General features: G+C 41.3%; 1 protein-coding gene across 1 annotated transcript; it reads left to right on the forward strand.

Moving 5' to 3' along the window:
• Positions 1-10,661: 10,661 nt before the first annotated feature.
• Positions 10,662-14,069, forward strand: LOC132278541 (NAC domain-containing protein 55-like). Its single transcript, XM_059780356.1, has 3 exons — positions 10,662-11,442; positions 12,775-13,053; positions 13,644-14,069. The coding sequence occupies exons 1-3, from the start codon at positions 10,972-10,974 to the stop codon at positions 13,842-13,844; spliced, it is 951 nt and encodes a 316-aa protein (XP_059636339.1). The 5' UTR covers positions 10,662-10,971; the 3' UTR covers positions 13,845-14,069.

A 14,069-nucleotide genomic window follows, 5' to 3' on the forward strand; every position in this document is an offset into this window, starting at 1 on the left:
CTTAACTAGTATTCGTGCATCTGCTTGCAGACTCTATTTGGCATGATGGCAATGCAGAAGCACATTGAATCAGCCAATGCTCAGGCACACAGGCTTGCCGATGGTCTTAACTCAGCCCAAAAAAGAAAACAAAATCATCAGCACCAAAAACGCTGAACTGATGGGGTAACTGAATAAAGTTGAGAATGAAAGGGATGCTCTGAAGAAAGAAGCGGACTCCCTTCAGGATGACAGGAACACCCTTCAAATTAAGAAGAGCGTCCTACAAACCGAGCATGAAACACTTAAAGCTGAAAGAGAAAATCTCTAACGCTTGCTTGGTGACGAACAGGCAGAGCAACAGGCTTTTGAAAAGAGGGCTCTGGACGAGCACAATGCCTTGCTCGGCGTCATTGGCAAGGTTAATGGTGGAGTTACGGCTCTGCATGGTCGCTTCTCCTGGATCGGAGCCCTCCGGTATGCCGAGGGATGCAGGGATGGTTACGACGACCGTCTTCCTATTGAGGGTCAAACCAGCTCCTACGTCGGTTCAAATGATGTTGATAAGGAACTGAAGATCAATCCCCCAGGAGTTTATGCTGACCTAGACCCTACTCCTGCCGAGAACATCTTTGACGAATGCCAAGAGATTGTTGCCTCTGGGGTCGTTTCTATCCCTTCGGCTGTCCAACCTCTGGACATTCCTCCTTTATCCACCATGGTTCCCCCTGCACCAGCTGCTGAGGGCAGAATCCAACAAGATGGAGCAATCATCCAACTTGACTCTCCTCCCCATGGGAAGAGTACAGTTAACGACGGTAAGGAGAACTCCAAGAGCTGTCAAGAGACCGAAGGCATAAACAGGACTGAATAAAATCCTGTATATGTATCTTTTTCTTTTGCATTATATTTATTTCATCAAAATAGTCTTTGTAAATGTAAACTGGTTATGAATTCAATGAAATGAATGTTTTTTGACCAATTATTATCTCATAATGCTTTTATCATTTCATTGTCACCTCTGAATATCATTTATCGCAAGTGTTTGGCGTTCAGCTCATAGTGCCAGCTGCCACTTTTTTAACTAAGTGCCTGGCACTCGGCCAAAATGCCATTTGCCACTTGGCTTTTAATTTTTAGCAAGTGTTTGGCGTTCGGCTCATTGTGCCAGCTGCCACTTACTTTGCTTAAATGCCTGGCACTCGACCAGAATGCCACTTGCCACTTGGTTTTTTTAATTTTTAGCAAGTGTTTGGCATTCGGCACATTGTGCCAACTGTCACTTACTTTGCTTAAGTGCTTAGCGCTCGGCCAAAATGCCACTTGCCACTTGGCTTTTTTTATTTTTAGTAAGTGTTTGGCGTTCGGCTCATTGTGCCAGCTGCCACTTACTTTGCTTAAATGTCTGGCGCTCGGCCAGAATGCCACTTGCCATTTGCCACTTTGTTTTTTTATTTTTAGTAAGTGTTTGACATTCGGCTCATTGTGCCAGCTGCCACTTACTTTGCTTAAGTGCATGGCGCTCAATAACCTTTTTGGAAGAAAAAATACTTTCTATAGATCTTTTAAGGTTTTATACATTTGCAAGCACATAATTGGAAATAAACATTGCCCAGACTGGAACTCAATACTCAATTTTCTATTGGTAATACCTTTTCAAAGATGTGGCGTTCCATGGCTTGTTTACAAACCTTCCAGCCATGGTCTCTAGGACATATGCCCCCTTTCCTATGACTTCTGCAACTCTATACGGTCCTTCCCAATTAAAGTGACACCATTTTCTTAATAATTCCAACCTTTCTTTTTAGAACCAAATCACCAGGTGCAAAGTCCCTATGCCTCACCTTTCTGTTGTGACTGTTCATAAGCATCTCCTGATATAATGCAAGCCTTACTGCCGCTGCATCTCTCTTTTCTTCAAGCAGGTCGAGGATGAATTTCAACATGTGATCATTCTGCTCTTGATTCCATGCTAAGCTTCGAATAGTGGGAACTAGGTGCTCAACCGGTATTATTGCCTCAGTACCATACGCCATGGCGAATGGGCTTTCTCCGGTCAGTCCTCTCAGAGTTGTTCTGTATGCCCACAAGACGTTCAGGAGCTCATCCAACCATTTCCCTTTTTCTTCTTCAAGCTTCTTCTTTATGCAAGCAAAGATCGTTCTGTTCATAATCTCAGCTTGACCATTTGCCTGTGGATGGCTGACTGTTGCTAACTTTTGGTTGATTCCATATTCTTCTAACAACTCCCTCACTTGCTTGCTATCAAGATTAGTCCCATTGTCCATAATAATTGACCTCGGCACACCAAATCGACAGATGATATTACTCCAAATGAAACGCCTCACTTGAGTCTAAGTCACGCTGGGATACAGTTCTGCCTCCACCCATTTGGTAAAGTAGTCTGTCGCAAGTACATCCATCCCCCATTGTGCGAAAGGTCATGGTTTGGCCATTACATGCAAGTCTTCTAGTGGTTGGTGGATCAGTGGTCCGAACCTTTGGCACTTATTGCATCTTCTTGAGAATTCCTCTGTATCTCGTAACATGTTTGGCCAAAAATACCCCTGTGTCATCGCTTTGTGCGCTAGAGACCTCCCCCCTGAATGATTTCCACAAACTCCTTCGTGGATGGTTCGCAGTATCTGCTAAGCTTCCGTGGGGATAACACAATTCAAGTAAGGTCCTAAGAAAGACCTTTTATACAACGGGTTGTGTACTATGGCATACTTTGCAGCATTCGATCTAACCTTCCTTGCTCCATCCCTTTGTTCGGACAAAACACCATCTCATATATATGTCATAATTGGATCTATCTAGCTCGGCTCATATGGTATGACATTCACTTACCAAGGATCTGAACTTGATGGTTCTTCAAGGATAGATGGCTGGCATAACACACCAACTGGAATTACCCTTGTCAGTGTTTCCCCAGAACTCGACGCACTGCATGCCAATCGATCGGTGTCCTCGTTAGGCTCCCTCGGCAATTGGATGAACTTGATATAATCAAAACTTTCTGCCTTGCGCATAACAGCTAAATGGTATGCCTCCTTGTTTCATCCTTGGTTCCATACTCCCCAGTCACTTGCCGAACGACAAGCAGCGAATCACTAAAAATGACTAAGCTTTTGACCTTTAGCTCCTTGACCAACTTCAACCCAGCCAGTAGTGCTTCATATTCTGCTTCATTATTGGTCGCCCTGAACTTAAGTCTGATCGCTTGGCTCCGCGTGGTGACTTCTGGTGTCTATAACTTGACCCCAATTCCTACCCCCATTTGATTCGAAGAACCATCAACGAAAAGCTTCCATGAAGAGTCTTCAGGATTTTCCTCTGGCTCTACCGCCTCATACTCTAGTAGGAAATTAGCCACCGCTTACCCTTTGATGGATGTTCGGGGTTCATACGTTATGTCAAAGGAGCTCAGCTCTATTGCCCACTTCGTCATTCGTCCAGACAAATCTGGCTTATGCAGGATCACCCTTATGGGAAATGTGGTCAGAACGACTACAGGATGGGATTCGAAGTAATGTCTGAGTTTCCTCTTTGCATTTACCAAAGACAAGATTATTCGTTCGGCCTTCGAATACCTTCTTTCCGGTTTTGGTCAGTGTTTTGCTGACATAGAAAACTGGGAACTGCTTACCCTCTTCATATCGTATTGTTAGTTGCAATTTTGGAAACTCCAAGGTAAAGGAAAAGCTTCTCACCTGGTTTTGGGGCAGTCAGAACTGGTAGGTTTTGCATATACTCTTTCAACTTGGTCAATGCTTGCCTCTGCTCATCCCCCCAAGATTGCTTTCCGTGACCTCTTATTGTATCAAAGAATGGCTTGCATCTGTCTGAAAACTTAAAAATGAATCTACTCAGTGCCGCTATGCATCTGGTGAGAGCTTGTACTTCCTTGAAAGTACTTGGTTCTGCATTTTTTAGTAGAACTTCTGCTTGGGTTGGGCTAACTTCAATCCCTCTATTGTTGACTACGTGGCTAAGAAATTACCCAGATCCTACACCGAACGAGCACTTGGTTGGGTTCAACCTCATTCCATATTTTCTCAGTACTCCAAACACCTCTTGCAAATGTTACAAATGATGGTCCTTCTGTTTGCTCTTTATTACCATGTCATTGATGTAAGCCTCTACAGTCTTGCCCATTTGATTCTTGAAAATCCTGCTGACCAACCTATGGTACGTAGCTCCGGCATTCTTCAGACCGAACGACATGACCTTATAACAATAGATCCCTCGTTTAGTGACAAAAGAGGTCTTTTCCTCATCGTTCGGATCCATTGGGATTTAATTATAGCCTGAATAGGCATCCAAAAAGGTCAGTCGTTCATATCCAGTTGTAGCATCCACCATCTGATCAATCTTTAGAAGTGGAAAGCTATCCTTATGGCAGACTTTATTCAGATCAGTGAAGTCAATGCAAACTCTCCACTTTTCATTCTTCTTTTGCACTACAACCACGTTCGACAACCAGGACGGATATTGCACCTCTTTGATGAACCCAGCTTCTAGCAATCTATCAACTTCATCAGTGATGATCTGGTTGCGCTCCGGGGTGAACCTCATTTACTTCTGCCGTACAAGCTTAACGCTCGAATCTACATTAAGGGAATGACAAGAGACAGAGGGGTCAATCCCCGGTATATCTGAATGGCTCCAAGCGAACACATCTGCGTTTTGAGAAAGGAAATCAACTAACTGGCGCTTTTCTTCCTTTGCAAGCCCTGAACCTACTTTTGTGGTTCGGTCTAGTCTCAAATGATCAATCTGGACATCAATTAGAGGCTCATCGGTCAACATCGAAGGCTCCTCCTCCCCTTTCGTGCTGGGGGGAGGCTTTTGTAATTGCTATCCTGGGCTAGCAGAACGGACGAGAGCTTTTCCCTTCCCTGAGGCTTTCAGAGTTACCGAGTAACATTCCTTAGCAGCAACTTGATCCCCATGGATATCAATCACCTTGCTTCCATCCGGGCTCAAACATCGCATTACCTGGTGTAGGGTCGATGGGACTCCCTGGACCCTATGAATCCACACTCTTCCTATTAGTAGATTGTACGATGGATGGATTTCAACTACCATAAAGCTTTCAACAAGTTCCCTCTCGGCAGCTCGGACAAGCAATTCTACTGTGCCGATCGGTTCTACTCGTTTTCCATTGAATCCCAATAACGGATTTCCAGTGCATTTAAGCGCCTTCGGCTTTATCTCTAGCCGATCGAAAATGACCCTTGGCATGACATTCGCACTGCTCCCTGGATTAATTAGCACCCTTCGGACCAGGCATTCTGCGACTGTCAAGCTAACAACCAAAAGGTCTTCATGAGGAACTTGAACTCACAGCAAATCCATTCTGTCGAACTTTATCTATGTTGATACATGCTGTTGGTGCAGAGCATTCACGCTACCTATCCTCCTCTTCATTTGTGCTTGATGGAGACACATTCGGAGCAACTCTTCAGACTCTGCTGTCTGTTCAGGTCGGCCATGAATTGCATTTATAATCCGAACGAGCTGAGCGTTATGGTGATTCGACTTCTGATTTCTCTCGACTTGCTCAGCTGGTCGGTTCTGTTCCTATGCTGGCCCTTTAACATATCCCGCAAAGTTTCCCCTTGCGATCAGTATCTCCACTTGCCTCCTTAAGTTCATGCATTCATTAATCTGATGACTAAAGTCACTATGAAAAGCAAAATGTTTAGATTGATCCCTCTATTCAAAAGGTTGTCTGATTGGTAATGGAGGACAAAAATTATCATTGTTCTCTTGATACAGTCGTGCTAAAGTGACTTTAAGGAGAGTAACCAGCTCTTCCTCTCTGGGCCTTTTCTCTGCCTTCCAGGAGGTCTGACGCTGTGATGGAGCTTGTTTTTGCCAAATTTTGGCTTTAGACTTCTCCTCTGTTAAGATAATCGACGTTTTTCTCGCATTAGCTGCTTCCTCTTCTTCCAAACGCACGAAACCATCACCTCTTTCGTTCAGCTCATCCATGGTCTTCGGCGTATCCACCACCAGGCTTATGTGGAATGGTGTCCCTCGGTTCATGGCTAGCTTAAATGCTTGAACCACCGTGGATGGTTGACATTCCATTACCATGTTCTTGAAAAGATTGAACCTGGTGAGGAAAGCCTGAAGCCGTTCATCTTCATGCTGCTTTATAGTGAAAAGGCTTGAAACATCTTGTAATGACCCGGATTTTTCAAATAAATTTTTTCCGTGGATCTTTTCCTTTCTGGGTTCTGTTTCACATCGCTTAGTGTCGTCTCGAATGCTCTAGAGTGATTTCCAAGACTCTTTTCTGTGGATTGACAACTTCCTTTGAGGACCGAGTCGTTTCCACATTTTTCGTTTTTTGACACTATGCGCTATTTTGTCTTCTTCCCTATTTCGTCTTTTCCGCGTTTGTCACTTTGTTTGCGTAACCACACTTCTTGTGTTCGGAGTTGGTTTCTGACTTCACATATCTTCATTCCCAATGATTTCTATGAGATACGTATCTTTACTTTCGTGAGAAAGTACTCTGGTTGCTCCCGGTGTCCATAGGGGCATAAATGCAAAGTTCTTTGGAAACTTTTTCTTTTCTTGGGGTGTTTTTCATAAATATCTTTTGAAGATATTTTATTTCAAAGGTATCTAAGAAAATATCTTTTGGAAGATATTTTCATTCTGGGGCAGTTTCGCAGTTTTCACTTTTTAGAGGGGTTATTGTGCAATTAATGAAAGTTATTGCTCAATGCCTTGTTTGGAGCCTGGATCCTCATACGGGATTCATTTTCACATTTCGTTGAGTCGTGGACTCTTAGAATTTCCTCCTGGATGATGTTTTCTAGTTTTAGGGTTTTTGACCTCAATTTGCGCCAAACTTGTTTTAGGCATAACTCTCTACTCAGGACTCAGTTTTTGACGTCGTTTCTTCCGTTGTTCATATTTTCTCATTTGGAATCTTTTTCATTCACTGAGTTTTGCCATTTGAGCACGTCTGTGTGAATTCCACTTTTCCGGATCCGGCGGGGCCCGTTCGGGGCACTTTTTGAGTTTTTCTATAAATAGGGGGCCTTAGAAAGAAAAATCAGATTTTTCTCTCTCTCTCCTCTCTCATGGCCGGTCCAAGCTCCATCCATGGCTGCCATCTTCTCTCTCCTCTTTTGGACTTCTTCCCTTCATTAAAAAGTGGTGATGCCTTTGTGTTTATTGTTCCCCTCGGTGAGGCCTTCGATTCCAACCAATTGGAATCTCGTTTTGGCCATTTCTTGAGTTCGGGTTTGAAGTCAAGTTGTGTTTTTGATGGGGCTTCCTTGGGATTCATGTTCGTGGTGTTGTCCCCGACAAAACCTAGGAGTTTCGTCGGATTCGGAACCGATTTATTTTGGTGGGGATTTGAGATTTCATCTCAAATGGAGGTAGGGAATGTTTTAGGATTTTATATGTGTTGTATTGTGTGTTTTCCATGTTTATACAACCTATATGCATGCTTTGTATCAAATCTAGGAAATTTGAAATATTTAATTCTTTGTATAAGATTTAATTTTCATGATGATGAGAAACTTGGTTTTGAATTATGGCATGGTAGAAACTCTTGTTTTAATATGTTAGTTAACATATATTAAATTGGAATTAATTAAATAAGAATTACTCTTTTTAATTAATATTTATCTTCTGTGAAAGATTAAAGTTCATGGCCATACCTTGCATGGAATATTAAGAAAGTATTGAAAAATATTGAGTTTTTGCTTCACCATGTTTGCATTGGGTGTGGCAATTCTATTCTGATTCTTCCATAAGGTCTCATTAATCATATATGAAGTGTGGCCAAGGGCCAAATGGTATTTTGAAACCATTTCATAATTTTAAATTCCAAGTTTTCATTTCAAATTACATTTTTGGCATTTTAGTCGTTAGGGGGGTCATATTTTGTATCGGCCATATTTTTGGGCCATGGACCATTGTAGCACATCTTACTAGGTAAGTTACGTTTGCGTGCATGGTCGTTTCCGGGCAAAACTTCTTCTTTGGTGAAATGAGCCTCCTACATACTCATTTTACACTTTTGTTGCATATTCTGACCTAAGGGTATTTTGGGAATTTTCTTTGGGAAATAAATTCTGTTCTTCACATGGTCACTTAGAAAATATGATTTTAGGGGGGGTTTCTTTTTCGTGTTTTTCCAGAAAATGCCATCTTGGCATCGGAAATCGCATCTGAAATTCAGCTCTCAGTTTTTAAATTTAGCAGCTTTTTGGACACTCTGGACCAGTTTTCTTGGGAGGGCATTTTGGGCATTTCACATTGCATATTTTTCAATTTTCCTCGAGAGTCACGTAGAAAACTCGATTTTGAGGAGGGGTTTCTTCTTTGTGTTTTTTCAGAAAATGTCATCTAGGCACTCAAATTTCCATTTTTTCCAGAAAAACCCCTACTGCCAAGTTTTTGGGTCGCACCCTTACTGCCCCTTCACATCTAAACGGTTACGAGGGGTTTCGTAACCAGTTAGATGAGTGTGGGCAGTGTTTTTTTCACTGTTTTTGGCTTCCTAACCGGTTAGATGTTCATGGGTTACCTCTTTTGGACCGTTTTGCCCCTTCTTCTTCCGTTAGCCATATCTTCTTCATTTGAACTCCGAATCAAGCGATTTTTGAGTCTAAGTTCATTGATTTTTCATTATCTTTCCAATGGTGTGCTCGGTGGCACCCACTTTTAAGCTGGAAATGATGATTTTGCCCCTAGGTTCAATCTTGTTCATTTTTGAAATATTGCTTCCCTATTTGATTCCTTTGGGTTCCGTAACCTCGTTGAGGGTCACAATGGTGTCTTAGAGTCGTGTTGTATCTCTAAAGACCGTTGTTTATCTTTTGCTTCCGCATTTCAGATCTGTTATCGGATCATCTTTCGGTTCATCACTGACGCACCGGGTTAAAAAACTTGGGCTGTCACACATCTTTTGTTAGGCGCTTATTCTCGTAGTACTGGCTAATGAACTTATTACACAAGTCTTGGAAGCTAACGATTGAGCCTCAAGTTAGATTCTTGAACCAATTGAGGGCTGGCCTTGCCAAGCTTGTAGGGAAGCATTTGCACATTAAAGGGTCATTGTTCGTATTCAAAGCCATTTTCAACTGAATATGGTAAATGTGATCGATCGGGTTGGTCGTTCCATCTAACAGAATGAATACCGGCATGGAAAACTTCTTCGGATTCAAAGCGTTCAGGATTTCACTAGTGAACGGTGATGCAACCGTTCTTGCGGAGGACCGGAGTGCTTCATTCTCCCTTGAAAACCGTGGTGGAATCCTCGGATCCGTAGATCTTCCATCTAAACTCCTATAATCATACGTCGCCATTGAAGGTCGATAGGGTGGATCAAACTTTCTGTCATCTGTGAATCCCCTATGCCACAGTGATGGAGCTCCATAATGGCCAAACTCCATTGCTTCATCACGCCGCAACCTTCCTTGACTTGGATCAAAAGCGTTGGCTTCTTCTCGCATGATCCGTTCGCGATGCAAATCCAAGTGGATAGTTCCTTCCTGCTCTCCATTTGACGAACGTTTGGAGGTAGATCGCCTGACACAATCTCCTCGCGATGAAGATCTATACGATTGTTTCCTTCTGGATCATCGTGATGAGTAGCCTTGGATAGCACAACTCCCTCTCCTACTGGAGGTGGCCTTGGAATAGTAGGAGCCTCACGACGCTCCATTCCAGCTCGCAATTCTGCATTTTCTCTTCTTAGTGCTTCGATTACACTCATCAACTCATCGAGCTTCGATTACTGGCCATTCTCCAATGGATTTGAGCTCTCATTTCCGATCATCATTCCTGATCGGAGTAAAGTCATTAACTGAAAATTTCTAATTAGATCTGAGTTTCGCTAATGCAATCGCACTAGATTTAGACTCAAATCAGCTGAATTCTGATCTTTCTAGGCCAGATCCAAACTTCTTCCACCATGAACTCGTCAGGTTTAGCTCTGCCAAACAAAACACAATCGTGTTGATCGACTGAACAAGCACAGATCAGATCTGCGTAGATCAAACGTGAATCTCTCACAATCAACCAAAATCGAAATTCAGCCAAACAGATAACGATTTTGCCGATCTTGATTCAGCTTCTTCGTCACGCATCACTTTTGACCGATCGTCAATCAATCCTCATCGCTTCCCATAGACGGCGGCGCCATTGAAGATGTAAGAAATTTCTCTGAAAGTTTCATTACACTTCAAGAATTTTTCTCCCCTTTTTCCATCTATTTTCAATCTATTTATAGACTGTTACAATGGTCTTAGAGGTTTCCTAACTAATTCCTCGCGCTGGGCCATGTTCCGGGCCTCCCTTGATATGGGCTCGATTATTTTTAGCAGGCCTTCAGCATCACTATTCAATCTTGGGCCTAGCTTAAGACTAGTTGGTTCGGAACAAGATCACCTACTTGGCCCATTTTGTGTCATATGGGCCGTATCCGATCCGCGCCGTACTTAGTGTCTTCAATTTACTATGCAGTACCCTGTCTAATGAAAAATATTTCTTGTGAGCCGGACATAATAATTTCTCTTAATTTACTATTTTGTATGAGTACCATATTCCCAGTATCCCCAGTACCTGTTATTCTATTATTTTTCTCACACAATTTTTCAAAATTTAAATAAGGTGCTTTTATTGAATAACTAGTGTTACAATCTACAACGTTTTTTTATTTGAAAACCTGCGAGTTTTAGCTTTGTTTTGAGACTAAAAAAAAAAAAAAAACACACACACACACATATATATATAATAATAATAAATAAATAAATAATGTAAACCATTTAACACTTGAATGTTGCACAAATCATAAACCTGGCGGCGCATTGGCTCACACCAAAGGAGTACCTACACCAGATCAAGACCCCAACAGAAACCCCTGAAAAGGTTTGTGTCCTGTACAAAACCCTTCCCTCTCTCTCTCATTCCTCTCGCTTTCTCTCTCTAAAACACTGTTACAAGAATTGAATGAACGCAACTCTCAGTTGCATGGGAGATCCGAAAAACAGAAAAATGGTGTCCTTTTCACTCCCCCACTGTTGCCGATTCTACCCTTCCGAAGACCAACTCCTATGCTACCACCTCAGTAGCAAGAACGCCGATGATCGCCGATTCGGGTGCGATTTGATCCGAGAAATTGATCTCTACGGTCACGACCCGTTCGATTTGCCCGAATCCTCTTGCTTCCACTTCAGTCGTGGAGGGAGGAAGAGGCACTGGTACTGTTACACGGCGAGGGTTTTGAAGGAGAGAGGGAGGAGGAGGGCCGGTGGTGGGTACTGGAAGAGTAGGGGTAGGGTCAGTGATGTGTGTTCCGGTGCAGGGAAGGTTGTGGTGGGGACTAGGAGGACTTTTGTGTTCTATTTGGGGAATTCCCCAAAAACTGGCAAGCGGACCCATTTGGTTATGTATGAATATACCCCAATTGATCATAATCAGGTATTTCCTTACTCTGATTCTCCTTTTCCCTTGTTTTTCATATAATTTTGGTTTCATTATGTTGGATTGTGATTATTTGAAGGAATTATGTGTATTAGGGTCCAGTTTGGGGGCTATTTATTACATTTGGGGAATTGTTTTTGTTTCTCTTAAATTATATTGATTAGTGAGGCAGGAGAGATTGATTGTGAAGCATTATTGTTTGAATGAAAATTTAAAGCTTTTTGTTCCATTTTACTTAAAACAAAAAATGGCTGAGTTTTCTTGCAATAATTGTCCTCACTTGACAATGATTTTTCTTAGATAAAACCAGAGACAACGGCTCTTAAAATATATCTTCGTATCCAATGTTTATAGAGACATCTTAGGTTTGTATGTTAGGAAACAATTGTCACCTTGAGGAAATACCCAACTTTCCACTCAAATGTGCTAGAATTAGGTATATAAACTAAGAATCCTAAGATCCTTACTCTTGGTCTTTAGTAGTCATGCATCTAGCATGAACTATTTTAATGGATGTGAATACACCCATCATGATAGCATTAGATATACACACACATTGAATAATTGAAACTTTATTACTAATTGTCCAAAACAAAATAAAATCTAACAATCTATGCTACATCATGAAGCCTACCTAGCAACTGCCGTAAAACTGTGCATTTCTTATTAGATAATACTCCACAGCTCTTGGTCAATGATGACCCCAAATTGGACGAGTAATATCTGCTTGCCATCTCCCTGATTGAATAGATAGCTACTGCACACTTGCTTCATTCTCCGATTGAATAGATAGCTCCTGCAGCACTTGCTTCATTCTCGGCATTGAAAGGTGGCAGCTACATGTCAATATAAGCTCGACAAGAGATCGTGATTTAGCTGTTGCAAGCTCCTTGCTTTGAGCTAGTCCCATCCCTGTATAATAAGACATCAGTCTAGTCCCAACGCTTGACAAATGGTATATTTTATTCGTGAGCTGTGACCTTTTATTCAAACTTTGTCCAAGGAAGTGTACTTGCTTGGGATAATATTTGTAATTTGATCTTCTTTAGATGGGAATACGGTCTGGTTTTGTTTTGTGTTCATAACTTTATGCCCTGCTTGTGATATCTTATTAGCATTTGGTTTAGATTAGAAACAAGTTAAAGCGTCATGTCTTATGCCAATTAAGTTGCAGTTTCATCTTGAAAGTTCTGTGGCGTTAGTATTATTCTGTCCAATTGGGATTAGAAAAGGCACAAGCCACAAGGGGAAATGTTTTTGGAATGGGGGCTGTTTCCATTGCCTTTTCATTTGTTTCTGTTATGAACAATTTGATCTTTACTCTTGCAGGCTTCCTTTGTTCTATGCCGGATATTTGCTAAATCTCATGCTGTAAATAACATATTAGAGCATGTTCTAAGTTCTTGTGGTGAAGGAAGAGTTGCAACCGTACGTCACATTCGTATTCAGTATGATGGGACCGTGCATGATGACAATTCTGTTGAAAGGAAGAATGAGGTTTTGAGATTTCCAATGGGAATGGTTGATGAGCTTGATGATCGAGTTCCTGCTGAGGCTGTCACTGTTGCCAGCTTTCAACTTCCTTCTAGCACACAGCCTAATGAGCCGGTATTTTTATTTCACACATTTTCTCTTAGATCAGATGTGATGCTATCAATTTTATTAATTTTATTTGTTTATTTCAAGCATGGTAGCACATCTTATCAATTCAAAATGCACATTTGTACGTCTTAGTACTGGCTTTATTCAATGTGCATCATGCATGCTATGCATATTCATTTGCTATGTTTATGGGGAACTTATAAATACTATTTATGTGTGCATGCTTTGAAAAGATTATTTTATTTTTTTTTTATTATTATTTTTTTTTTTTGTGTCTTTCACTGTCCATTGCATCAAGATTTTTATTGAATTTGGAAGCAAGGTTTCAGTCTTTTACCTCACAGGCCTACACAATTTACATTTATACTTGAATAGATGCTATTTCTCAGCATCTATTCCTCTGGATTGTGTAATGCACATGACTTACCAAGAAAATTAATGATTAACGCCTATTTTAGTATCTATAAACCTCCCTCAATTTATGTAAAATTGTAAGACATGCAGATTAGCGTAGCTTAGCACACATGAAACCTAAATTTATCTTCCTCCACTATATTAGCGTAGCTGGTTACCATGGTGGGGTGGATTTTTTGCAGGTGATGTCGTCTGGGCTTAGCGGCAATGGCACGGTGTTCATTGATGATTTGGCTACTCAGCAATTAATAGCCTTTTTAGAAGACAATTATATAGAGTTGGATGATTTTTCATACCCACCTTCAGGTTGTTCGGTCTCTGTGTTTGGGGGCGGGAGTGCTTGGTCGCAGGGGTTCCTTTGTCATGATCAATTTCAATGCTGAGGTTGAACTCATAGTTCAAAAACCTGAAATCCCCAATGGGACATTTAATGGAGCAAAACATCTGTCAATTATGAAGTTACCAGTAATGTAGCTTGGTATTTCTTCCTGTAACTTGGTATATATATCTTGATTCCTTTTCTTGTTTAATCTTCAATCATTTTCTTTTCTTTTCTTTTCATATATATACTTTTATAATTCTTTAAATTAGAGTAAATACTTGGAGAA

The sequence above is a fragment of the Cornus florida genome, unplaced genomic scaffold (genome assembly GCF_030987335.1).
Source record: "Cornus florida cultivar Cherokee Brave unplaced genomic scaffold, ASM3098733v1 CherokeeBrave_3.0.0_Hap2_Chr10, whole genome shotgun sequence".
Taxonomy (NCBI): Eukaryota; Viridiplantae; Streptophyta; class Magnoliopsida; order Cornales; family Cornaceae; genus Cornus; species Cornus florida.

Bases quoted from the DNA above. Each gene is read 5' to 3' on its own strand.
- LOC132278541 (XM_059780356.1), top strand. From the start codon at position 10,972: ATGAACGCAACTCTCAGTTGCATGGGAGATCCGAAAAACAGAAAAATG. The intron at 11,443-12,774 runs GTATTTCCTTAC...TTACTCTTGCAG, and splicing joins CCCCAATTGATCATAATCAG to GCTTCCTTTGTTCTATGCCG. The intron at 13,054-13,643 runs GTATTTTTATTT...GATTTTTTGCAG, and splicing joins GCACACAGCCTAATGAGCCG to GTGATGTCGTCTGGGCTTAG.